We start from the raw sequence: 24,704 nt of genomic DNA, 5'->3' as shown, positions 1-24,704 counted from the left end.
ATTATATTTTGTCCAAAATGCAAAGAAATGTAAGTTCAAAGAAATAGAAGTTAAAATAATCAAGCGTCAAATATATATATATTGTTTTTTATATTTGTCTCTGTGTCAAATTATATTATCATACGAGTTTGATAGCCTAAAAGTAGGAATTCAAACTCTAAATAAAAAAGCACAAAATCCTTGTTAAAAATTATAACAATTATATCCTTAAAAATAATGTACTAAACTTTTTTTTTTCAGAGGCCAATGTACTAATTAAACTGTTAACCATTACTATTTGTTTGTACTATATATTACTTCAAAATAGTGTCGTTAATTATATATGAAAATTATTGTCTCCATTGATTATTCTGTTACTGATAATTTATTCAAAATGCAGTCTTCTAAGACCGAATTTTTTATTTATATACTTTAAAAAAAAAATATTAAAACACCTTCAAAATGAAGAAATTTTATGTTTATCCGAACTGCTAAGTCAATTTGTGGCTCATTTATGAGGGATCACAGATTGGCTTAGCGGTCTCTCAAAAGCCTAAAAAATATAGTGTAATATATGCGTTCCACATAAATGGACCGCATATTGGCTTAGCGGTCCAGATAAATATAGAATTCTCTTATTTTGAAGTTGTTTTGCTTTTTTTTTTATGCTATTAATAAAAATTTCGGCTTATGAGACGACGAACTTTTGACCAATTTTTTTATTTATATCCAAAATAAAATATAAATTTAAAAAACTAACCAACTAGCTAATGAAATTGCAAAACTAACCAAACCGGTTAACCATTAACCGGACTCAAATCAAATTTCCGGTTATTGGTTTCCCGGACCCATTGAAACAGTCCGGTTAACCATTAACCGGAAATTTGATTTGAGTCCGGTTAATGGTTAACTGGATTTGTGCATTTTCCTTTTTTTTTTTCTTTTTTTTTGAAAACAGAATTTTTATTTTTATTTTTTGTATTAAAATATTAGAAATGTTGAATATATTTCTTTGAAAATAAATGGAATACAATATAATTTGATTTATTAGAAAGACTGCAACTAATAACCCGGATCAATATTTTTCAGGCCGGATTTTTCGCGGCTGTAAGAAAAATTAATATATTTCTTTATGTGCTATTGGAAAAAAATAAAAATGCTTAGATTTTGAGTTATTGATTCCGGTTCAAAAGTCACTTCTATGCAATCTAGAAAATATTGTGATCCTTCTAGGGCATTTTATTTATAAAAAGTTGTATCTATTTTTGAAAAAAAACAAAAACTTTAATTTATTTAATCATTGTTTTTAAAAAAGAATTCTCAAAATAGATAGAACTTTTTATAAATTAAATGTCATAGAAGGATCACAATATTTTCTAGATTGCATAGAAGTGACTTTTGAACCGGAATCAATAACTCAGAATCTAAGCATTTTTATTTTTTTCCAATAGCACATAAAGAAATATATTAATTTTTCTTACAGCCGCGAAAAATCCGGCCTGAAAAATATTGATCCGGGTTATTAGTTGCAGTCTTTCTAATAAATCAAATTATATTGTGTTCCATTTATTTTCAAAGAAATATATTCAACATTTATAATATTTTAATACAAAAAAAAGGAAAATGCACAAATCCGGTTAACCATTAACCGGACTCAAATCAAATTTCCGGTTAATGGTTAACCGGACTATTTCAATGGGTCCGGGGAACCAATAACCGGAAATTTGATTTGAGTTTGGTTAATGGTTAACCGGTCTGGGTAGTTTTGCAATTTTATTAGCTAGTTGGTTAGTTTTTTAAATTTAAATTTTATTTTGGATATAAATAAAAAAATCGGAACTTTTGAACTAGCAAATTAAACGTTGTCACAAACCATTCCAACAATTTCTATTTCCTGGAATTCGCCACTAGTTACAGTTTATCTACATAGATAAACTTTTGCCAGCGATTTAATTTGTTGAATTTATTTTTCCAAATAGTAACTTCATAAAATTCTTACGTAACAAGCTATGTTCTGACAAACAGATTGCTGTAAGTGCCTAAACCGTTAAAATGCTTTATTGAACTTTTTTGGTCCGTTGTAATTACAAAGGAAGTTATTTTCTTTTTAATTGCTATAAGGGCATACAAGTTTGATTAGGGCTGCTCATGAGTCTGAGTTGAGGACAGTTTCAATTCAATTTGTGAATTCACGAGTTGAGTTGAATCTGAGTTGCTAATTGAGTTCCGAGTCAGAAATTTCAATTTGGAATTAACTCGCGAGCAACTCTAGTCGAAACGAGTCGACTCGTGACTCATAATGTAGTACGTAGTGAGACAATCTAATTTAATTATAACAAAAAAAATATTACATAGTTCATCAAAATAATACATAATTAAAGATAGTATAAGACAATAGATGTTACATTCTGAAATTTTAAAACTTGATTAAATTGATAAATCGATCAATTGACTTAAATAAAAAGTTTCATTAACTTAACGATCGTTCAGAAATTTTCTGACCAACTAAAACGAAACTAAAATTTCAGAATATAAATAATGTATGAAATTATGTATAATAAAATTTAGAGATTTAGAAATAAAATAAAAGATAGCACTATATAGTAAATTATAATTATTCGGTAAATTAGAAACTTAGAAAATCCATTACAATTCCTTTGAATTTTTAGAAAAGAAGAAATGGATTTAATTGGATTCGGGTGAATAAATAAGTAATTGAATTCCAAATAAGAGTATAATTATACGAAATTATTCGTACAAATAAATTATATAAATTATAATTCTCGTTCATTTAGAATTTTTAGAGAACTAATGGAATATATATAATTACATAAAAAGAGATCGAATTATTCGAATCTTAAATTGAGAGATAAATACACAAATTATATGTACAAATATAGTTACAAAAAAAATATGAACTTTCGATTCAAATTTATATAAGAAACAGACTTTAAAACCAATTAAAAGAAACAATGTTTCAACTCTGAATTGTTTAGACCATTTGATTCATTTAGCACGGATCTTAAATGTTGCAATATAAAGTTTGGAATTATATCAACCCCTCATCACAACCCAGCACGAATCTCAAAGCAGCCCAATTTAATCCCTCCTTCTCTCTTTCTCTCCTCTCCTTCCCAAACCGTGACAGAACAGCCCCCCCCTGTCCGCCCCTTCCTCTCTTCAGCGCCAACCCCAGGGGGCTCCGCCCTCCCCTCTCCCGTCGCCGGCGAAACCACCAAACCCGCCCCCTTGCTCTCCTCTCTTCCTCTCTGCCCGTGACAGCCCTAAATCCCGCTCCCTCTCCTCTCTTCTACACCGAAAATAGGGGGCCCGCCCCCTCCCTTTCCGCCGCTGCCACGACCAGCAGCCCGCCGCCCCCACTCTCTCATCTCTTTCCTTCTCGGTCCGACCCACCAGACCCGCCCGAAACCCCTGCCCCTCCTCCTCTTTTCCCGCCTCCCCTCCCCTCCCGTGAAACCCTAGAAACTAGGGTTTAGGCGTGGCGCTGCCCCGGTGTAACTTGGTGCCGTGATGGTGATGGCTTGGTGCTGCCTTGGTGCTATTTCGGTGCTAGGAAGCATTTCCTTCCTCTTTGCTTGCTGATTTGATCGTTGCCAAAAGCAAAGCGTGACACCTTGAAAACCGGCTTGTTAAGAGAGACACCTAAATTGGGTAATTTTTAATTAACGGTTTTGAAAGCTCAATTGCTGTTGTATCGGATCTTTGATATGTTGAGATTGCTTGCTCGGGTTGTTGATTTTCCCAACTCGATCGATTTGTTCGAATAAATTAAGTATAAGGGACTATATTGTAAAATGATTTTTATTAATGGTCGGAATTGTAAAAGATAGGACCATTGTGATTTGTATTAATTAAAGGGAATTGTAGTTAATTTCACCTTTGCTCGGGTTGTTGATTTTCCCGACAAATGGTGTTGACTTGAGGCTTGAGCCGTGTTGTTGATTTCTGGTGTGTCTATTCTGATCTGACCTGTGGCTTGTCTCTGTTTTGCTGGTTTTATGGTGCTGACTTTGTGTGTGTACCAGTCCTTGACTTGACAGGGACCAAAAATGTAAATAAATTAAATTGAAGGTTGTTTTGTGCAAAATACAAGTCTTGGGAATTTTTATAAAAATAAGGGGTATGAATTATAAAATATAAGGCCTATGTGAGTTGTATAAATATAAGGGACCAATTTGTAAGATGTTAATTGTTTGAGGCTATGGCCGGCCATGCATGTGAAGTATTATAATTTGAGCCACATGTGAATTTAAATAATTGTAAAGAGGACTTGAATTGGAATAAAATAATTAATACGTCCAATGGACCAAAGTGTAATAAGGTGAAAGTTTATATAAGGGCCGACCACATATATATAATTTTGGAATTGGACTTGAATTAAAATGATTATAAATGAGCCGAAAGGTATAAAAGAATTGACGAATGGAAAGACGGCTTTTGGAATTTAAGTTTTGAGAATGTAACCGAACTAAACCAAGTAATCGTACAATATAGGTGTAGGCTCAGTCGAGCCAGATATCGCGAGGTAATTCGAGACGCCTGATCCGTAACTAAGCGGTACGCTCGTCATAATAAGGTGCGGGATTCTTGGACTTGTTTGATACTTTATTTTCAGGAATTAAACTGTGTATTCGTTTGTCATGTTGAATATCAATGATTGCATCATTGAATTGTGTAGAGCATTTGCATAGCCCAATCAAATTAAACTCGAATTGATGTGACTTGAGTGATTTGCATGCTGGTATGGTTGTAGGTTGTGTCGATCTATTATGATCTGATTTGATTGAAAGTCACCACGATTTGATTTGATATGTGTGTGAATGGATTTACGAAGTTAAGCACTTGAATCCAATGAATTTGCCAAGTCGGGCTGTATGCTGACTTGGATTCCCAGGATCCTAAATGGCCTTAGGTGAACGGCCCTCGATGTTCCCAGTACCGGTTGGGACGAGGGAGTGTGATTATGGTATGAGATGTGAATGGAAATCGTGGGTGACATGTGTAACGTCTATGGCTCGGTGGCATTCTCCTACGTGTTAATGCATTTGAAAGGTCAATTGAATATTACGACTATTGGAATGATTCCAGAGAGGATTTTCTTTATATGATTCGAACCAGACCTTAATAAACTGTTAAGCCAAGCGATTGCAGATGGGTGTTAGATAAAGGGTCCAGCGGTTGGCCATCTGTAGGTGTCAGTAACCCTACAGATGTGGGTTTGATAAAGGTTCAGCTCGAAAGAACATCTGTAATTGCTACAAGCCCTAATGAACTGAGTTATGAATCGAGTTAAGCCAAAATATATGTTGTGTTTGAAATTCATCTTGGAAATTCCGTAAACTGTGTTGCAGGTTGAATTAACTGTTGTCGTGCATTGGCATTCTGTTATTTATGATTATATGTATCTGTTTGGATTGTTTATTGTTTGGGTTTCATTTTTGAATATAGAGTTTGATTGCAAGTCCAATAGTCTGAACTGTGACAAATTCGCACTGAGAATTTATTCTCACCCCCTCTCCCCGATTATTTTCAGGTTCATTACACGGAGACAGCGAATGAATATATTGGTAATGCATATAAAAGATCCACTGCCTCGCGTGTATATGTGACGCTTGATACATACACGCGGCAGGCTGTCAGACCCGCGGGATTTGGGGTGTGACAATAGACAATACATGATAAAAAGTTACGAAAATACTAGAATATTACATAATTAAAAATTACCAAACAGATAAAGTTTAGTCGTTTGGGAAGATACGATTTTTTTTTAGTTTCAAGCTGCAATACAGTAGATTGTGAGAAATAAGTATAAGGGTTGGGGACGCAAAAATTAGGAATATATGGATTAGATTTTGGTATGAGTCCAACCGAGTTGAAAGTAACATGGATTCAACTCATTAATCAACCGAGTCATAAACTCAAGTCAGTTTTGACTTGAGTGAGTTTCAACTCGAGTTAATATCGAATTGAATCTAAATTGATTCCGAACTGAGTTTGAAGTCATGAGTTTTTTGTGCACCTCTAAGTTTGATAGCCCGTTTAGATATGCAAATTTGGACCCGTTGTAATTCAAAAGGAAGAGAACCCGCGCAAATCTTAGCCTTTTGATTTGAGTCCAGCACTAATCTCAACCCAATCGAACAATTCAGAAACAATAATGTAGGCGTTGCTCTGGATTTCCAACGTATTTTAAAATATATAGATTAGATATTAATATGATATATGATGATGTAGATATTCAAGTAGTGTCAGAAATTTTTTACAAATATTGAATTATACGATATAAAGAGGGAGAAAGAGCTACTGCTGACCTTATCCTTCATTTATTAAATAATCCGGACAGTTGGTAACCACACGAAATGGCATCTGAGAAACGGATATAATACTATCGCACTTCTAGAACACCCAAAAATGAAATGACAAATTTATATCGTCATGTATATAATTAGAATAATTATAAGGAGCCCCTCCTGTCCTCCATTTTTCTCTGAAGAATCCTATATAGAATTAAATGCCTTAATTGTCTGATGTGGACCTCGCAAGAGATTCTAATCCATGCACTAATTTTTGAATTAAAGCATCTTCATCCCCGCATATATATTATCACTGTTCCCTTATTGCATCTCCGCATTTTCCATTTTCAAAATTCAAAATTAATGCGTCCCGCAATTTTTATTTTTGGCTCTGAGGCAATTTTTACGGCGATCCGAGGCAATTGAAGGCTGAATTCAAAGGTGGCATAGGCAAGCGTAGACTGCAATCGATATAGGCGATAGAGGCGATCGTCCATTCGGAATTGCACGAGCGCATGGTGTATTGGAGGCAATAGAGGCGAGAGAATCATTCATCCCGTCGTTTTTGCACGAGCATTCATCCGATCTCTGTTGTTCTCCGATGATCTTCCATATTTCAGGCGAGTGCGTTTTGAATTATAATAATTTATTTGGTTTAAATCTATTTCTATGTCATTTTATTATCTGAATTCAATGAATTCTTAATCGATGGATTTTTTTTAGCGAATTCAACCAGTTGTGGATGTATGATAGATTCATGCAGGATTAATACTATTTTTGAATTTGATTTCAAGTCGTTGATCATATTTTCAGGCGATCTATGATATTACTTGGCGATCTGTCGTTTTTCATAGTAATCAGTTAATTGAGCAATTGATCAGGTATTTTTTCACAAATCATCAATTATTTATGGATTCATTTAGTATTAATACTCCTACATACTAGTATTAATACTTTGATGCTTAGTTATTTTAATTCGTTGTTCATATTTTCAGGTGTTCAAGAAAATATTTATCATTGTTCTGATAAGTATTTATCATTATGTCTGGGAAGTATTTATCATTGTCCCTGACATGATAAATACTTTGATTTGATTAAACATTACTTATCGACAAGTTCAAGAATAAAGTTCAATAAAGTATTTATCATTATTCTGATAAGTATTTATCGTTGTCTTTGACATACATATATTTTTTTTTTCTGAAAATTGCAATTTAAAGTTGATAAAAATTGATAACAATCAATTATTAAAAAAAAATAAGGTTATATGGTTTAAATTATTTATATAAAAAATATACAATAAACTTCCGTTGGACCGATTTTTTTTTTTTTGATGGTTGGCGGCGAAGTGCCGCCAACAGCTTGATTGATATTAATAAAAAAGAGTGATATTTACAAAAGTTTTTTGCCAAGGAAAAGAGAGAAATTCTCCTCTCAAAAATGAAAAGCATAACTAACTGGCTCCTATTGCCTCCAGCATCGTATAATAATCACCTCTGTGTCCCAAACTACCCCTATCACCCCTTTTGAATATTATGAATTCAAAATGGAACATCGAGTGTTGTATCATTTATTAAATTGATCACCGGCTTTCGGTTGTTTGAAAAGAACGTTATGTTCCTTTCCTTCCATAAGGCCTAAGTTCCCGCCGCCCACGCGACATTGTGCAACATCTGAACCCTTCCCGTCTGATTATTTTGCATCAGGTTTCAAGTTTCTGTGATCCCTCATCTATCTCGGACCCTGATATTGAAATGCGCCAAGAACCCCCGCCCCCCCCCCCCCCCCAAAAAAAATTGCGCACATAGGGACAGCTCCACATGATATGCGTCGTTGTTTCAATGGTTGTCAAACTGCACAACTGGTATGCCAGTTGTACCGAGCAACCTCGGAACTGCAGTATCTCCTGGGTCAGGATTTTATTCTCTCTCATTAGCCATACGAGCAACCTGGCATGCCGGTTGGGCCGATTATTATATATGAATTCATATAAAACAATAACAGATTTCAAATCATGCAATATATATACATATTGTCTTTTGTACACATGCAATCCCATGTGATCCACATAACATATACTCCTCAAGATCCAATACAATGTTTGTATAAAAGTTATGTCCTTACCATTTAGTAACCATGTGATCAAGCTTTGGCCTAATACAAAGTTTGGGCTCATATTGCCAAAACGCTTGGTTATGATCTAGTTTGGACCAAAATTTCATATATACCTAGTTGTATTAGATCCAACATATCAAAAAAAAAGTGTGCATGTGATCTATAACATAATGCCTCTTAGTTAAAGGTCTCTAACAAAATTGCATCTCCAATGAAAAAATACAAAGATCAACATAAATAAAGTATTTATCATAATGTCTAATAAATATTTATCATTATATCTGACATAATAATAATTTGATTTGATTGAACATTACTTATTAACAAGTTGAACAACAAAGTTCAATAAAGCATTTATCATTGTTTCTGACAAGTATTTATCATTGATTCTGAAAAATATTTATCGTTGTCTTTGACATACATATATTTTACTGAAAATTGCAATTATGAGTGAGAAATATTTATCCATGTAAGATAAAGTGTTATCCATGTAACTTAAAGTATTTATCATTATGTCTGAAAACTATTTATCATTGATATTTTACTGAAAGTTGCAATTATGTCTGAGAAGTATTTATCATTATATCTGAGAAGTATTTATCCATGTAACATAAAGTATTTATCATTATGTCTAAGAAGTATTTATCATTGGGTGAGAGGATTGTTTATTTAATGGTCCTCAGTTGTGCGGGGACAATCCAGAATTTTTTTTTTTTTGTGCGGGGATAAATGACAAGTATTTTTGAGAGGATTGTTTATTTAATGGTCCCTAGTTGTGCGGAGACGATTAATAAAATTGTGCGGGGATAACTGATGGATTGATTTATTCTTTCATAAATAGAGATCATTTCATAGGGATTAATATTTTGCAAATTTAAGATAAATACTTTGATGCTTTAAGTTAAATACTAACAGTTTATGCGGAATAGTAATGATTGAGTAGTCCCCTCATGATTGTTTTTGACAGTATTGTTGGGGGTTTTTTGTGAAGATGAAGTTGCAGATATTGTTATCATGACACTAATTAGAATAATTTGGCCTTTGCAAGCACTCGGCAGCCAAAAAGTAATCCTGCACAATTTTTTTTTTTTATTTTAGAAAAATCCTGCACAAATTAACCGTCTATTGAATTCAAGTTTTTAATTTAATCATGTCATGACGTAAACATTAAAAAATGATGATGTCAAAGTATGAAAACGGTACTTGCAGGGCTACAGGCATGTTTAACCAAAACTGGGGCCCACCGACCCGTTTCACGGAATGCAAATCCTCTGAGGTAACAGAAAATTTATGTTTGGAGCATGACCGTCTGATCAGAATCCAAACTAATTCTGTTCGAAGTATGGAGCCACTTTAATAGTCTACGAATGATAATTAGAGGATCCAGATCCAAACAGAAATATCATGTTACATTAGGTGATACGAATTCCGTTTCATGTCGGTCAATGTTTTCATCCCTCGCTTTTCTTGTGTTTTGGTCCGTTAATAGTCAATTAGTCAAGCGTGTTTTTTATGAAGCAAGAATCTCCATAATTTTTCTTAGGGTAAATTTTGCTGGAGGTCACTAAACTTTGTTATTTGTCACGAATTGGTCACTCAACTTTGATTTGTCCCTTTTGAGTCACTCAACTTTGTTATTTGTTCCAATCAAGTCACTTAACGTTTTCCATCCAAATTTTTAACGGAATATGCTAATTCCGTTAGTTTTTTGGATGAAATATGCTAATTCCGTTAAAATTTTGGATGGAATGGGTATATTCCGTTAATTTTTTGGACGGAATAGGAATATTCCGTTAAAAATTTGGATGAAAAATGTTGAGTGACTTGATTGGGACAAATAACAAAGTTGAGTGACTCAAAAGGGTCAAATTAAAGTTGAGTGACCAATTCGTGACAAATAACAAAGTTTAGTGACCTCCAGCGAAATTTACCCTTTTTCTTAATATCTGCAATTTTCTCGGCCAATGGAAGTTAAAGCATTTTACATGTGATTTCTTTTATATTTCTAATAGCACGTTCTATTCTAAGTGTAATTAATAATTTAAAAATATATATTTTTAAGAAATTTTTTTTATTGGCTCTCGTTCGTTCGTGTTGTTCTAACTGTTTTTAGTAATAATTGATGATGTAGTCGGTAAAAGTAATTACAAATTAATTTCATGAGAGTAAAGATTTGAAAATTAAAAAATAACTTAATTTTTATTTGGTGGTCGATGATTATTTTCAATTTGTTGATATTATTAAAATTCAGTTTTGAATTAATACCGTATTAAACAAAGCGACAAACATAAATTAAAATAGATGTGACGAACTGACAGAGGTAACCATCACCGAAATTTTTATAAATACCCAAAAAAAAATATCAAATTACGAAATCTATTCAATTTCTGAATGAATTTCAAAAAATACCCCTTCCAGTTACCAAATAATCGGATATTGATCTTCTTTCCGGTTACCTAATTCCCGGATATGGGAAAAATGTCCGGTTACTTGGTAACCGGAAAGTTGAATATATTTCTGGATCCGGTTATTCAATTCCTGGAAAGTTTAGGCAGAGGGAGAAAGAGAGAAAGCGTTGTTTGTTTGGATTTAGAAAGAGAGAAAGCGTTGATTGTGGATACACTGACGAAGGTGGCACATTTTATTCCACTCGGACCTGATACATCGGGTCGAACTTTAGCCAACCTATTTTTGAAGTCCTTCTTTAAGTATCATGGATGTCCGAGAGAGATTATATCTGATCGAGATACCAGATTCACTTCTCATTTCTGGAAGAGTTTCCAAGAGAATATGGGTACAAAGTTAAGATTCAGCACCGCACATCATCCGCAGACTGATGGACAATCAGAAAGGACCATTCAGACTTTAGAAGACATGCTTCGGGCCTGTGCTTTGAGCTTTCGAGGGTCTTGGCTCGATCATTTACATTTGGTTGAGTTTGCTTATAACAATAGTTACCATTCGAGCATTGGAATGCCACCGTTAGAAGCGCTGACCGGCGAGACTTGTCGTACACCATTGTGGTGGGGTCCGACGGGAATTCATCCGTCCACAGGACCAGAAATGATTCAAGAAGCAGCGGAGAAAACTCAGGTTATACTGAACCGACTTAAATCAGCTCAGGATCGACAGAAAAGATACGCGGATGTACATCGAAGACCTTTAGAATTTCAAGAAGGAGATCATGTGTGGCTCCGAGTATCTCCAGTTAGAGGAGTACATCGGTTTGGTGTGTCAGGTAAGCTAAGTCCAAGGTATATCGGGCCATTTCAGATTCAAAACCGAGTGGGACTTGTAGCTTATGAACTTGCATTGCCTCCAGCTTTGGACCGGGTTCATCCGGTGTTTCATGTATCACAACTCCGAAAATATATACGAGATCCATCTCACTGTATTGACCATTCTGACCTATATATAGACGAGAACTTGGCTTATAAAGAAGAACCAATGCGAATTCTAGACAGAAAAGAGCAAAAACTAAGAAACAGAACGATTGGACTCGTTTTAGTACAATGGGGACGACACTCAGAAAAAGAGGCAACGTGGGAACTTGAAACGAAAATTCGCGAACAATATCCTGAGTTATTTGACAGTTCAGGTACGTAGTTAAGTTCAAGGGATTGAACTTTGTCTTTAAGTGAGGGAGAAATGTAACATTGTGAATTTTATAAAAATAAAATTCAAAGTGTTAAACTAAATATAGGTTTAAAAATTCTAAATTTCTGATGCTTTACAAGATTTTATTTTGATTGATTACAGGATTTTATTTTGATTGATTGGTTAAGCATCAAAATTATTTTATTATAGAGTGAATAGTATAATATGAATGATTAAATAACAAAGTTCAAATTAAAATTTTGAAACTTTCCCGAATCATGAAAATCTGGAAATTATAAACTTTATAATAATAATTATATTGAGTTAGATTTAGAGATGTATTATTGATATTCATTAATATTGTTAATTTATATTATATAAAATTGGGCCGTGGGCCTTGGAGAAAAGGAAATGAGCTGCGGCTCAATTCAATGGAATAGAAATATAATATTTGTTTAAGCCTCATTCTTATCCTTGAAATAAGTTACTTTTTACTTCCTTCACTGTTGAGTCCGTCCCTTTTCGTATCTCTATCTAGGGTTATTCTTCTTTTACCTTAGCTTGAGAAATTAGAGGTGTTCACTATATATTTTCTAGTTCCCTTCTATTATTGGTAAGATTATTGCCCTCTAAACTCGTTCTTTGACTTCTCCTCTCAATCAATTAAAGTTTGAGTTGGTTAATAGAGCTAGGTTACTTTCTTTTACTTTGACCCAAATCTGAATTGAAAAGTTAGCGGGTAATTATGGTATCTCTTCTTTATATTGTTTATTTCTTTTAATGCTGATTTGAAGTGATTTACACCCTTCTTTTGCTGGTACCAATTCGGTACCGAATCTGATTTGGGGTCATGTATGCCTTAAAACCTAGTATGGTACCAATATCTGATTATACCAATTTTCTTGTTAAAATCTAGAGTTGGAACTATTTGATTATTAAATTTATACCTCTTGACACCGGTACCATTCCGTACCAGTGTCTATACTAAGTTATTATATATTTCAAGGTTTAAAGGTTGAACTTGCAAAATCTCCCAAGTTAGTAAATTTACCATGTCAGAGGGACTGAAGTGAAAAGTAAAAATTATGACTTTATAGTTGAACCTAAACTTAATTTGATTTGTCCAATGATTATATATCTTGAATAATTAATCCATGCATAGTTAGACTAAATAGTTAACATTTGGAAGCCACTAGTTAAAATGGGTACCAATGTTAAATAAAAAGATACAAGTTCATGATAAACTCAAGCCATGAAAAAAAATTGGAAATCCAATTACTAGACATGGATATATGCATACACTGGACCATAGGCTTTGATTAATGAAAATGATTTCAAAGGATTTACTTAGTGAAAGTAATTATATTTAGCAAGGTACTGATTCACCTATGTGATATATGCATATAGGTATATTAAATTTATATACTGGATGATAGAAGTATAGTATGATTTTGTAAATTAGATACTAACCTATCTATGTTATTTGATTTAAACGTAGACCCTATCGAGCACGACTTAACGGGATCGTCTGAAGTTTTGAATCTAGTGATAGCTGATCCTTTACGCATCTTACGTGATCAGGTGCGGGGGTTCACGGGATTTGTCTTGAGGTTTATTTTACGAATTAAATTGGATCGTATAAACTGCATGTTGAATTTCTGATTGCATGCATCATTGATTTATTACATACTTGATTGAATTAACTGCTTAAATGGATATGGTTTTGCATATTGGTATGGTCTATCGATTGATTGTTCCTTTGATTCTGATATAAATTGAAACCACAGTACTGAATTGACATTATTATATATATATACTGTTACTGCAAAGTCTAGAGTCGACGCTAGACTTTGACTCAGGAACCATATGCGCATTTGGGGAATGACCCCACTGACTCCAGTACCGGTTGGAAAGGGGATACTGTTATACTGTTATTACTGTGATCGTAGGAATACTGAACTGTGGTATACTGTATACTGTTAAACTGTTTCTGAACTGATAGGCTTTGCTTCTGATGGAATTACTGATTATTGGGAATTGTGATATCTTTAAATTGATATGGATGTCTTAATTGTGAACCAGAATTAATAGAATTGTTAAGCCGAGAAAGATAGATTTAGATATCTGTTTTCTCTAACCTGACCCTATACTTATGCATTTAAGTCCAAATATCTTACATGATTCCGATTGGTGTTTTTCAAAGGATGGTATTATTTAGAGATTCATTTGGAATTTCATTTCAAGTTACTGCATTCATGTTTCGTAACTGATTATCGTATTTAATTCTGATATGGATTTCTTACAAATCCAGTAGCCCTGTATAAATTCCGCACTGAGAAACTGCGAATAAGTTTCTCACCCCTTTTCCCCTCGTGGGTTTTACAGGAAAGAAGGAGTAGACTGCGGGATCGCTCGAGAGAGAGAGAGGAAGCAAGATAGGTATACTTATGCCTTGGTTAAATGATCATTTTTGTACTAGTTAAGTACTTGGATCATGTTTTTGTTGTATATAACCTTTTGGGAACCAGACTTGTGTAAATTATAATTATGTAGTACAACTTTAAATGTGTTAAGTAGGATGTGTAATAATTAAATTGTTGGTGTTTGCATGTTTTGGTTTATATAAAAAGGTGATCGAGTAAGGTTTTTGAGATGAAAAATTCATTCATTTCATCGTTCTTGCCTTGAGAATATATAGGAAATATATATTCTTGGCATAACTGCGCGCCTCTAGTTCCGGGGTGTGACAAGTTCGAAGTCAATCCGATAGCTTTTTGAATATGTACTCACCAACCCCTCTTGGTGAGCACATCACACCTTAGTTTTGATATTTAATATATATACTTTATTTGATGATTTATATAATTTATAATAAGCCATATTTAATGATCTTCCATATTATCTAATCATAGATTGCATAAATTTTGATAATTACGTGTGATATTAACACAATAATTTTTATTAACACAACAAATTTCAATTTTTTTACTTTTATAGACAAATTTGTCTGTCCTTAAATTTTGTTTAGATACCATGTCTTTTCTATAATGCACTTTCTTTATATTAATGGTCCTTGATTATTTATATTATTTTCAAAAATAAAACATCTAGTTAAATCTTATTTCAGATATTTCATTTTCAAATTTCAAAATCACACATAGAGAAAAGTAAACCTTCTTTTTACTGACTTTCGTCAACTTAGTCGAATTTATAATATTGAATACTTCATTTCTTGCATCACAAATTTTCTATTGTGCTTCAGACAAAAAGAAAAGTTTATATTGCAGTACAAACTACATTCAAAATATATTATTATAATTTGCACTGACACTAAAAACTTTATTAATTAAAAATAAACTTCATACTAAAATAAAATATTACAAACTAAAAAGAATTGTTTGATGGAATGATTTTTTAATTTATTGTTTTCTGTTCTTTGAAAATGAAAGTTCCAGGGGGGAGTTTTAGCAATAGAAATAAAACAAATAAAACATAGTCATTAATTATATGTATTTTATTGGTTGGCTATCCACAATTTGTTTCTTCCATAAATTTTTTTATTTGTATCTCCTCACAGATTTGGTTCATTAAAATAAACATGTTTTTATGTGAATTCTTATTTTGATTGAAATTAATCTAAATCTTTCATCTCTTATGTTATTTTATTATTGATCTTGATTTTTAGAGACGAAATAAAAATCTATTATTAAATTACATAACAATATACTATATGGTCATATTAAAATAGACAGTAAAATTTAGTTTTAAATTTCTTATGCCAACTAAATATATTCAAAAAAAAAAAAACCGAAATACATAATTAATGAAGATTAAAATCATTTGATGTAGAGCCATAAAGATGCATGGGATATTTTCCTTATTGTTGTTATTTTAAAGGGGAGTGTTATACTGAGGGCAACATTTGAAATTTTGAGAGCTGAAATTTTTCTTTCTTTCTAAATATCAATTTTGTCCTTGTGCACTCACTTCCTTATCCATCACAATTAATTATGTCATAATTAATACAAAAGTTAATAAATAAAAAAAATTTAACAAAGAATATTACTCTTACAGAAAAGGAAAAATTATAATTTTGGTAAAAAAATTTCCTCACCACGGCTAAGGCTATGCATGCCCCTCAGCTAATTTATTGTACCATGATCAATAAAATACCAATACCACATGCTCTCTATCTAAATTTCATTTGAATTTGAATTTTCAGATCATGTACACATTTTTCTCCTAAAAAAATGGATCATGTACATTTAAATTGTCTGTTTTTATTAAAATTAATTATCTATCAGTTTTCGAGCTTGCAAGTCATATTGATGTTTAATTGAGCTTTTTTTTTTTTTTAAATTTTCTGTTGTTCTCCATAGTTATAAATAGTTTCTAAGAAAATTCATATTTTAACTAATCGGGTGGCCTAACACACTTCAATGTATCTCACGCAACCATTCGACCAATTGTTGCGGTACCTGGTTCACTTGGTCTTCTTTTTTTTACTATATTTTGCTAGTTAGGCTAGCATTTTGTTGTAATCTTATTTGCAAAGTTTATAAATTCAAGAAACCGAGTGCTTACTGTTACTCTAAACCAACATTTATCTCCGTACCAGTTAAGACTCATTCATGAAAATGGTATCGAGATCGGTTATTTGTTTCATCTCCTTTTAATTTTGCTTTATTAACTTCAGTGTAGATGAGTATAAATTATGTTAACTAAATAAGCTACGTACTTAGAATAACATATACATGTATGATGCGGATCAAACGTAAAAATTATAAAATACAGATTATATTTGTCAATAGGCAATACTGGTACAATTCCCAATTTGTTTAAAAAGGTGCATGCATAGCCTTAGCCGTGCTAAGCAAAAATTATTACCAAAATTATAATTTTTTCTTTTATGTAAGAGTAATATTCTTTGTTATTTTTTTCCTTTATTAACTTTTGTATTAGTTATGACATAATTAATTGTGATGCATAAGGAAGTGAGAGCACAAGAACAAAATTGGTATTTAGTGAGAAAATTTTCTTTCAGTTCTCAAAATTTCAAATTTTGCCCTTAGTATAGCCCCTATTTTAAATTAGATGAAGAGTTAACATTGAAAAATACATATAGTAACTGATAATGGTCCGTGTGTTAGAAGATTGCATAATTACTGGGGACCAAAAATAGCATTTGAAAGAAATATATGGGGGGCATAATTGTCTATAAAATTTGAATATTTGAAATTGTAATGCTAATATAAAAATTTATTATGCTAATATCAGCACCCGATAATTACGCTAGCTATCTACCCAGCAAAGTAATTATCATTTTTTTTTATGTTTACAACTGTAAATTTAGTATTTGTTGTGTCTGTATGTAATTGCAATTTTTTTTTTTTACTATTCAGATGATGATGATCCAAGGAAGCCAATCTGCTCTTTTTCTTGAGAAAAGGAGGACCCTCCTATTCTCCAATCTGAACCGTTCAACATCGATCAAACAGCTTCAATTACTTTTTTCTTTTATATCAATACAATCTATTAAAATAAATCAGATATAATTGAAGCCGTTTGATCGATTTTAAACGGTTCGGATTGGAGAATAAGAGGATCCTTCTTTTCTCAAGAAAAGGAGCAGATTTCATTTCATGATCCAATATCACAAGATAAAATTGTATGACCCACAAATTTTCTGTTGCAAGTCATGTCACTAGTTATTGGCGTTTTGGTACTGCTAATAATTAACACATATTCGGAAGATTCTAGCACAACAATAAAAAAAAAGATAGCAATTAATTGATAGGAGCGAAGATCAGGGTTGTAGAATTTTGACAGAGCAGTTTTTAATTCATGTATAGAAATAATCGAGTCAAATCAGCTCTCCCAAATTATATGCACCGGATGAATTAAAAACTCCTTTGTCAAAATGTTAAAGTGTGGTGCTCATAGCTGGCAAATATTAAAAGTAAAAGTTTAAATAGTCTAATGTGTTATAGCGGAACGGTTATAAAAATTGTGCTATGTTCATATAACACTACTATAGTGCGGAATAGCATATTATCGCGTGAATAGCGTTATAGCTTTTATGGTCCGAAGATGCTATACCGGCGTTATAGCGCACTATTTAGAGCCTTGATTAAAAGTAACGTTTACTTCTGGAGTAAAGTTATAATGATTAAATTACTTTATATAATTCTTCATATTTTACATCTCATTTGATTTTTCATATTTTAAATTTGAGTTGACGGTTTAAGTTGGAATTTAAATTAATTCGTGGAATAGTAATGTTGAAAAATGAATCTCTTTTTATGACAGTAAATCCTACATGTGGAATAAGCGTAAAGTAAATTAATCTGCTTAAATAAATAAAATAACTTATTTCGGATTATTTACTTCTTATTTCATCTTACTCTTACTTTTAACTCTTATTTAGTAATTTAAGTGTGGGGGTAAAAGTTTTACATAATTTTTTACTCCACATGGATCAAGGGGCATGGAAATTTTCACATTTGTGTATTTTTTTCTTCTAGCAGAAAGCTTGCGTTTCTCTCACATAAAAATAATACGATAATTAACAAGAATATTTTGTTGTTTCTATTTTTTTCACACGTATCTATATTATTTTTATTACAGCATTTGTATTGGGATTTAGTTTTAATTTTAAACACAAGTTGACACTATATATTTTACTTTTTTGGATGTAGAGTAATTTCTAATTTAGAAAGATTTCTTTTTAAAGTAATTGTTTTATAAATGTTTATCGTTTCCGTCGTTTTCTCTCCCGTCTCAATAATCGTTAACATAAATGTTAAAAGTAATTAAAGTTAATTGTACGAATGTAGATGTTTAGAAATTAAAATTACTTAATTTCTATTTCGTATCCGACAATTATTCTTAATTTTTTTTCTTGATTTTCAATGATATAAATTCTCTTACAATGAAATTTTTAAAAATTTTTAGAAATTTTTAGACTTGATGAACTTAAAAACACCCTAGTTCTACTCCACTATTTAAGCAAAATTACTTTTCACGAGCTTACATTTGTGTTTTGTTTCTAAAATATTAACAAGATTTGGGGAAGCAGATCGTTAGACGTGGTGTCATGTATCGGCCAGCCATCAACTATGGTAGGCGCCATTGTATTTAAAAATCAACCAACATCCAACATCCAACAAACAAGTTTGTTTTTGCGAAATGGAATTTGAATCTTAATCATCGACTAATTAAATAACCAAGAAATAAGAAACGTACATCCAGCTTTTATGGGATACTTTCTATTTTGATCATGTCATATTAGTTTCTGACTTTCAGTGTTTAAATATGCATTGCAGTTGAGAAGTAATCCATACATTTGGTACCGAGCTACTACTAGCTCTCGAATGAGTTGATCGCTAGTTTTTCTATATTGCTTTTTATGAAATGTTATTTGCATGTAGTTCACTTTTGATTTTAGAGCTATGATGCTTTAGCTGTTATATGCATAATCTTTCTTTATTCTGGAGATTGAAAAGGCACAAACTATATTAGTTTCAATGAAAACTGGTGGGATTTCCCCACTTCTTCTTCAAAAAAAAAAAAATGCATTGTAGTGTTGTAAATAATGTTATGCGGTTGTCGGACGGACAGGATACCATCAAGCGATTAATCGGGAATAATTGAATATAATTGGTTATAATTAGAAATAATTAGAAATAATTGGCCGATTAGTCGGAAAAACCCATAACAGTTTGATCACCGTCAATGACTAATCGGCCGATTAATCGGCCTAAACGGACGTTTTTTACAACACTGATGCATTGATCAACAAGAACAAAAAAATGAAATGGAACTTTGTATAATATTTCTAATTAAAGGGAGATAATTTACTGATCTAGGAAGCACGGGAGTATTAAAAAACATCTTTCATCTCAGAGAGCGAAGAAAAATTCTTCAGAAGTTACGGAATTTGAGAACGCCTTGTCTACTGTTTCTCTCAGTGATGTTCGCCTCTTTTCTTCTCTCGTCAAAAAGCTGCAACTTATACAGCGTTGTCACGATTTTTTATCACTTACCGCAGAATGTAATTTTTAGCATAGATCCAAATTTATATCGTGAAACATTTGAATGAAGTTAATATATATTTTTGAGTTTACTAACCTACATGATATGTTAAACTCTAAAATCTAAAATATGTCGGATTAATTTCAAAAAATGAATTCAAATTATTAAAATTAACTTCTTTTATGATTAATGTGTTTAATTGCAAATCTTATTAATTTTCGAAATAATTTAGTATATAGTCCAGTGCCAAATAAAATAAAATAAAAGTTTTATAAGTTATTTTAATGTGTTTATTTTCATTATTTTTCGACTGATAGAACTAATTAAATGAAATTGAAATTTACTCGCTTAACATATAAACAAATAACTAATAGAGCGCACCAATTAATGGTGCGAGCTTGAGCAAACAACAACATTACCAAGGACAGTTTTGCCAAATAATTAACCATGGGAGGTGCTATTTTAAAGACAATAATTTCAACAATGAGAGCTGAGCGAATATTTCTTATACTAATATTCACTTTGTCTTTCTCTCTTAATACTATGTATGGATACTTAATCAATAAATAATTAATATTTTCTTTTTACAAATCTCAAATATCTTACATTTTTTTGTATGAAATCATAATACTTTTCATATATGAATCTCATTGTGATTCATATATAATTTCAAATTTACTACATATAAAGTTTATAAATAATTTTCATATCATTAAACGAGATGTATTATAAAGTTTATAAATATTTATAATGAGATCATTAATTAAAGTGAAATTTTAATTTGATTGGTTTCCATTTTTTTTTTTTTTTTTTGCAACTCAAATGCCATTATGTTTCATTTCATATATAAAATCAGTGATTATAATTGATCTGTTCTGATACATATGCTCTTCTACTTTACCAGTAAATAAAAAACAAAGTAGTATCATGAGTCAAACAATAAAAGAGATGAAACGGCCATTTTTATTAATATCCCTGAAAAAAAAGAAAATTTTAAAAATAACCCTGTTCCTCATTTTTTTTTAAATATGCCCTGACCGCCTGGACCAGGGGCGGCCCAAAACACCAAGTGAGGCGCCCCAGGGCCCGGCGGCCCATACCCCAAGTGAGGCGCCACCCCCTGGGGCGCCCCATTAGTAATTTGGTTTTTTTTTTTTTTTTTTTGAGAAATCTTAGTATTTTGATTTGAATAATTTTGTTGAAAAAAGTGTTGGGTTTATGTATATGTGTATGTCAAAAAATAAAATATTATGTATATGTGTATGTGTATGCCAAAAAATATAATATTTGATATATTTACGAAGTGATGTCGTAAATTTTTATAACTTTAATTTTTATTTTTATTTCTTTGGTGAACTATATGTATAATATACACACATACACATACACACATGCACATACACATACACATACACATACACATATACACATACATATATACACATACACATACAAAAAAACTCACACATACACATACACATACACATACACATACACATACACATACACATACACATACACATACATATACATACACACACACACATACACATACACATACACATACACATACACATACACATACACATACACATATACCAAATAAATCAATTCGCATAAGCAAAATAGCAAGTTTATCTGCCACCACGTCTGAATAAATCTAACAAACGACTAGTTCTTCTGGTACCAGTGGCAGGTGCGGCATTACTTGTAGAGGCTTGGCTACTAGATGATTGGCTTACAGGAGGAGGGGGTTGTGTTCTACCGGTTGCTTCAGCGACAACTCTGGCATTTTCTCTTTCGTTGTGTTCGTTTATTGCATCTAAATGTAACAATGCAATTCAGTTAGTAATATAATTAAAGCATAAATAAATTTTGTACAATTCTACGTACCTGCCCTGCGCCTGTCGGAAACAGAACGGCGAGCCCGATTTCCCGACGGTCGCCTACCACCCATCTCGTCCATGGTCATTACAATACGCTTGTGTCTCCTCCTTCCCTTTCTTATCCATCCTTCTGAAGGTAATATTCTATCTCCGACATATGTAGGCCACTCATGCTGATCAGGATAAGAATGGAAAGATCCACCCCAAGTGGAAGCAAGGTAATCGGTACGGTACATGTCAGCAACATAGTGATCCTCACAGTAGTTCCTCACTCGGCATACCGCCATCACGTGACTGCAGGGTATGTGACTTAGCTGGGGTCCTTGGCATGTACAGGTTACCGCCCTGGCATCTCCGAATTTAACCACGTACTTGCAAGCCCTCTTGACAAACGCCATAGTGCCGTCTGGTTTACGGGTGGTAGGAACGTACTCATTTGGATTTTGCACTTCGAATTCTGTTCCATCGTTACCCATCGGGATCACGGTCATGGTTGCACCTTTGTCTCTGTGTCGTCTTAGTTTCTCCTCCACCCTTGTTGAAAATGACTGGTTCATCCTTATTAATTCTGCGGCCTTGAATTGTTTAGCTCCCTCTATTAGTACACCGTCTTTATCAAAAAAAGGGCCATGCCATCGCTCATATACGGTGCCGACATTTGTACTTGCCATGACCTGGAGCAATGGTGCCAGATAGCCATATGAGTCCTTCCAACTACCAAATATCCTGCAAATCGCAAGTTCACGACCTCTCCACAGCCTGTTGTATTTTGGGATTACATATTTGTATTTGTGTCTGACGGTCATAGCCACCGCCTTGATGCTCATCGATGGATCCAACTTAATGTCCTCCTCAATTGCATCGGCAATTAGTGATGCTGTCAGATTTGAATGGTCTGTCCTTGTGGACGCAGACTTGCATGTATGAGGTGGTTCGCACTTCTTAATCATCCATGCTTCCCCTGAACCCGCAGGGGTTGCAAAAAGGCGGAACTCGCAGTGCGGGTGAGTTGAACAAAGCACAACTAACCTTGTTCGGTCCCTTTTGTGTATTATACATTCCCAGTTGCCGTGAACATGAGTCTCATATATTTTCTTTACAAGCTCGTCTACGCTGGTATAAACTTGCCCTGCGGCAAGTTCTTTGTTGTATACAACACGAGGACCAAAGAAACTAATGTCTGCCTCTTCGAAAGCTGTGGTGTCGTTGAATGTGGCAACCGGATGCTTATTCCCCCGACCTCTAATCGGGAATTTTTCTGCCCTGGACAACCCTGCTACATTTGCATCACCATCTGATAAGTCATCATCTTCCCAAACCCCTTGGTATTCATCCCCCGTTTCCATTTCTCTTTCTGGTACGGCATCAATAGCATCAACATCAACATCAACATCATTTCGATTAACGGGTACCGGTCCTGACTCTGGCATAGTTGGAAATCTAGGGATTATGGGTGTCTGTCTGGGTGGTAGTGGTAACTCTTCAGTATTTTCTGGGGAGTTGTGGTACCCCTGGTTGTCATTACCGGGGCTGTGATACTCCTGGTGGTACCCCTGGTTGTCATAAGGGGATTGCTGGTGGTACTCCTGGTGGTCATAAGGGGAGTGCTGATGGTACCCCTGGTTGTCATAACCTGAAGGTCCAGCCCCAGCCGAACTTGAAGGTCCAGCCCTCGTGCGGGGAACCCTCTTCGAATATATGTCCATTACCGGGACCCCACAAGCTACAAATTGAGTATACACAACTCTCCACAAATTGGCATCTGTTATTGGAAACTTAACAAAGTAAGGTCTACCCCCCCCCACGTGAGTTGTCAATCCGTGTAGCCAACTCTATTTCATACCTGTTGGGGTTTACAGATGTCTTTTCGTATATTAGCTGCTTCAGTTCCTCAAATGTGGTATTTTCATTAATCTCGAAGCCAAATGCGACTTCTTTCGTGTAATGCACGCCATCTTCATCCCTTTCTAGCTTGCCGCCGACATACAGTGCAACTAACATCTCTTCTTTAACAAACTACATTTTAAAAAAAAAATTTACAAGTATTACATGACATAATAATGGGTACATTAATAAATGACTAATTGAAAAATAAATAAACAAAATTAAAAAAAATTACAATTTTTCTACAGTAGGTGTACAGCAATTGCTACAGTAATTGTACAGTACGCTGCAGTAAATACCAACAATAATGTACAGTACGATACAGTACAGGTCAACAGTAAATGTACAGTACGCTACAGTAAATGTCAACAGTAATGTACAGTACGCTACAGTAAGTGCAACAGTAAATTTGGAACAGTAATTACTAATTATTATAATTATAATTACTAATTATTATAATTATAATTACTAATTATTATAATTAAAAAAACATACCTATTTTCCCCAGTTATCGCCTCCAGAGAAGGTCTGAGATCGGGAAGTGACAGAGGCAGAAAATGCGTTTAAATCACAGGACTAGTGGGGCGCCCCAGGGGGTGGCGCCTCACTTAAGGTATGGGCCGCCGGGCCCTGGGGCGCCTCACTAGCTGTTTTGGGCCGCCCCAGGCCCAGGCGGTCAGGGCATGTATGAAAAAAAATTAGAGAGAGGGGCATTTTTAAAATTTTCTATTTTTTTAAGAATATTAATAAAAATGGCCGGAGATGAAAGATATTGAGATTTGTATAATTTCCTTTTTTTTGTTATCCATTGATTACATACTAAGATATAGTATTAAAAGAAAAGAGAAAATTGGATATTAGTATAACAAAAAATTTCTTAGCTCTCATTATTGAA

The 24,704-nt window shown here is 33.3% G+C and overlaps 1 protein-coding gene and 1 long non-coding RNA gene across 2 annotated transcripts; one reads left to right on the top strand and one right to left on the bottom strand.

Annotated features, from left to right (window-relative positions):
- Positions 1-12,489: 12,489 nt before the first annotated feature.
- Positions 12,490-14,599, top strand: LOC144559821 (uncharacterized). Its single transcript, XR_013513268.1, has 3 exons — positions 12,490-12,618; positions 13,504-13,586; positions 14,391-14,599. It is a non-coding gene; the product is annotated as an uncharacterized LOC144559821 (long non-coding RNA).
- Positions 14,600-21,455: 6,856 nt separating this feature from the next.
- Positions 21,456-24,664, bottom strand: LOC144559675 (uncharacterized). Its single transcript, XM_078308774.1, has 3 exons — positions 24,305-24,664; positions 21,933-23,941; positions 21,456-21,861 (listed from the first exon to the last, which is right to left on the bottom strand). The coding sequence occupies exons 2-3, from the start codon at positions 23,629-23,631 to the stop codon at positions 21,674-21,676; spliced, it is 1,887 nt and encodes a 628-aa protein (XP_078164900.1). The 5' UTR covers positions 23,632-23,941; positions 24,305-24,664; the 3' UTR covers positions 21,456-21,673.
- Between the last annotated feature and the right edge of the window lie 40 nt (positions 24,665-24,704).

The sequence above is a fragment of the Carex rostrata genome, chromosome 9 (assembly GCF_964058835.1).
Source record: "Carex rostrata chromosome 9, lpCarRost1.2, whole genome shotgun sequence".
NCBI classification, from domain to species: Eukaryota; Viridiplantae; Streptophyta; class Magnoliopsida; order Poales; family Cyperaceae; genus Carex; species Carex rostrata.
Note: the sequence above shows the minus strand (reverse complement) of the source record. Positions and strands in the feature narration are given on the sequence as shown.